The sequence below is a fragment of the Diabrotica undecimpunctata genome, chromosome 7, assembly GCF_040954645.1.
Source record: "Diabrotica undecimpunctata isolate CICGRU chromosome 7, icDiaUnde3, whole genome shotgun sequence".
Taxonomy (NCBI): Eukaryota; Metazoa; Arthropoda; class Insecta; order Coleoptera; family Chrysomelidae; genus Diabrotica; species Diabrotica undecimpunctata.
Window position 1 is genome coordinate 64688016 of NC_092809.1, and position 3633 is coordinate 64691648.

Genomic DNA, 3633 nt, shown 5'->3' on the forward strand with positions numbered 1-3633 from the left:
CAGGGAAAACAACATCAAAATAGATTGGTATCAAAAACCGACCCATTCTGGTAGATACCTTCATACCATACTACCACTCATACCATAATAATTCTACCAAAGTCAACTTAATCAAACAGATGAAAAATAGAGTAATAAAACTATCAGATCCTTCATTTCATACAAAAAACCTACAAATCCTACACAAACTTTTTATTTCAAACGCTTATCCAACACCATTAGTGAATAGGATTTTGTTTAATACTATCCATAACGAAGATATTTCACCTTCCTTCGCCACTAACAATGCTGATCCTGATGTCTTAAGTGGAAACCCAGTCTCGGATACTCCTATCAACAAATATTTTTCATTACCATATTTCAGAGATATCACTCCGGGGTTAACAAGGATTCTGAAAAGTGTTGAAAATAGCTTTGGTAATAATAATAACAACATTAAACTTAATGTGGCTTGTAGATCAGCCCTAACAATTAATAATCTTTATTCTAAGATAAAAGATAAGACTCCCATAGATAGGCTTAGTAACATTGTCTACAACATTCCATGTCTCTCTTGCAACAATTCCTACATCGGTCAAACATCTCAATTATTGAAATCACGTATTACACTACACAAAAGTGATTCTCGACTTCACCCTGACCGTTGTGCATTAGCCAAACATGTCCATTCCACTGGTCATCTCATGGACTATACGAACACTACAATTCTCCACCGTGAGAACAATAAATCTAAAAGAGAGTTCATCGAAATGTCTTATATTTTCCTTAACGATTTCTCCATTAATGTTAAGAGTGACATTAAGAATCTAAGCGATGTATACCACTTCTTACTTAAATCAGATACCAAGAACAATACAACATCACAGATAACTAACTTGACTGATATATCCATTAACAACTAACCTACCTTTATAATTAATTTTCATTAATTAAAAAAGATAACTTTCCCTTTCTTGTCTTAGATACATCTCAATAAGATATAATAATGCATGAACAATAGAATATAATTAAATAAAGAAAATCAAAATAATATTTCCCTATACTGGGATTTAATTTCATTCGATTTTTACCAATGAACCTTAACGACATAAAGATTCATAAGAACTACTGAATTTGTCAGTGCTTGCGTTCTGGCTAAAACAGAACCTCACTTTTAAACTTTCTAAAAATCAAAAATTTAGTTATTGCCGACAATTCAAAGAATTACCTCCTTTTAAATGTAGTTACATTGGGTTTTTCGATTAACCTTGGGTATACCTTTGCGTGTTAAGTTCAAAGCTACCATACATTTCAAACCTTAAAAAAAACTTTTTTTGCACATAGTAACAAAAAACACCACTATGTTACTAGCAAAGTTTTTTAATATTCTAACTCTACAATTCTAAGTTACGGTAAGATCAATAATGTTTTAATAGATAATATATGGTAGCTAATTATAATTTATTCTCTTTCAGCCCTGAAGAAGTCAAATTAATTATCTTTGGCGAAAACGTTCGGCGAAACAATTGATACTCATTAAAGTCTTTCTTGCAGATTTCCCCAATATTTAAGAGTCTACTATTTAACTTATCTGCACAGATTAAATTTCTTTTCTATATATATATATATATATATATATATATATATATATATATATATATATATATATATTATATGAAAGACTATATGAAGAGACTAAATTAAATCGAAACGCAACCGTCTTCGTATATTTATCGTCCTTACTAGACGCAATGAGTACAATAATGATGGTAATTTATATGGGTAAATTGTTGGTGCATAGTGAAATATAAATATTCCCAGCATCGCTCTGAATGGCTTGATTAAGCTTGGGTATACAGTTTACTTTAATTGCTATGGACACATTTAACTTCATCTTTCCTCACTAGAGGTCTCTAGTATCATACTCTGACAATTATTTTTCCTATAATTGCCAGAGCAGTCGGTGCGTTTTGATTTGGTTTCGATAAGACGGTTATGTCTGACCTTATCGAAGGCTTTGTTGTAATCCAAGAAACACATATATACTGGCTGATTAACATCCATGCACCTTTGCACAAGTACATTCACAGCGAACGGGGCTTCCCTCGTTCCCAGTGCATTTCTAAATCCACATTGTGTGTCACTTATGTCCTGCTCAAGTTTGTTGTGTATTCTCCGGTGTATAATTTTTAAAAATATTTTGAGCGTATGACTCATTAAACTTATTATCCGGTGGCCTTGGCATTTTTTTTGCATTTGGTTTTTTTGGTAATGTCATGAATGTTGACATCAGCCAATATCTGAGAATGATTCCTGTACTGTATATTTTATTGAATAAGTCGACCAATATTACAATTTGCTGTATTATGTCTACAGGTATTTCGTCAGGACCTGTTGCCTTGTTGCTCTTTGTTCGCTTTGTAGCCTCTAATACCTCATCTTCTGTTATGTCTGGGCCGTTGTCGAACTTTTCCTGCTCTAGTACTATCTCAGTCGGTTCGTCTTTAAATAGCTCTTGAATATATTCCTACCAGCTTTTAAGCCTTTCACCGACGTCTATAATTATTTTGCCGTTTTTATCCAGCAGTATATTTGATTTTTTTGATTTGATATATGAATGTTAGAGCCTGGTATTTCCCTAATTTTTTTATAAAGGTTTAAGTTATCATGTTTCTCTACCAACTGTTCAATTTCTTCGCATCTGTCACTATACCATCTTTCCTTTGCATCTCTGATCTTTCTTCTTATTTCTATGTGTATAATATTATACATGTTTTGTCTTTGGTTTTATAAGATCTCCTTGCTTCCATGAGATCCAGAATCTCATCGGTCATCCATTCATTTTTGTTCTTGATCAGCTTAGGTGTTAGTGTTGTCTTACATGAGCGTACAAGAGCATCTTTTAACATATGCCATTTCCAGTTCGCATCTTCAGTAGGAATAATTTCTATTTTGGTGAGCTCTTCTTTAATTTTTATTGTGACTTGCTCTTTTGTTGATGGATCTCTCAAACGGGATACTTGTATCCTCTCTACTTTAGTTTTAGCCACAAGCTTTTTTAGATTAATTTTAAACCTTCCTACAACTGGGTTGTGATCTGATCTCACATCAGCTCCGGGGTATGATTTTACTGATTTTATGGAATTTTGGTATCGTTTGCAGATGAGAAGGAAGTCAATTTGGTTTCTGATGACGTTATGTTGGTTGTCAGCTGGAAATTTCCATGTATAGAGTCTCCTGGGCGGCAGATCATAATAAGTATTTGCGACAATAAAATCGGCCTCTTGGCAGAATTGAGTCATTCTGTCTCCTCTCTCCTTACGAGTGTTCAGTCCAAAGTTTCCAATAAAATCACCTTGACTTCCTCTACCGATTTTTACATCTGTTTGCAACTGCGTCTACTAAAAGGCTAACTGACTTTTTCTACACAGCACAAAATCTATCTGACTTTCCCTTCCCCCGCTACTGTATATAACACACAGGTCTTCAGTCTTCACAGAGAACGTATTAATAACAACCAAATCCCATGCCACTGCAAAGTCAATCACACTATTTTCTTCATTATTTCTTATTCCCATCCCCAAAACTTCATGAACTCTTTCTATTCTCGCTCTTTTTCTACCGATATGTCCATTTAAATCACCTCCAATAAAA

At 33.6% G+C, this 3633-nt stretch overlaps 1 protein-coding gene across 1 annotated transcript; it reads right to left on the bottom strand.

Annotated features, from left to right (window-relative positions):
* Positions 1 to 2729: 2729 nt before the first annotated feature.
* Positions 2730 to 3281, bottom strand: LOC140446412 (uncharacterized). Its single transcript, XM_072538960.1, has one exon. It carries the CDS (start codon positions 3279 to 3281, stop codon positions 2730 to 2732), a length of 552 nt encoding a protein of 183 aa, XP_072395061.1.
* Between the last annotated feature and the right edge of the window lie 352 nt (positions 3282 to 3633).

Bases quoted from the DNA above. Each gene is read 5' to 3' on its own strand.
- LOC140446412 (XM_072538960.1), bottom strand. From the start codon at position 3,281: ATGACTCAATTCTGCCAAGAGGCCGATTTTATTGTCGCAAATACTTAT.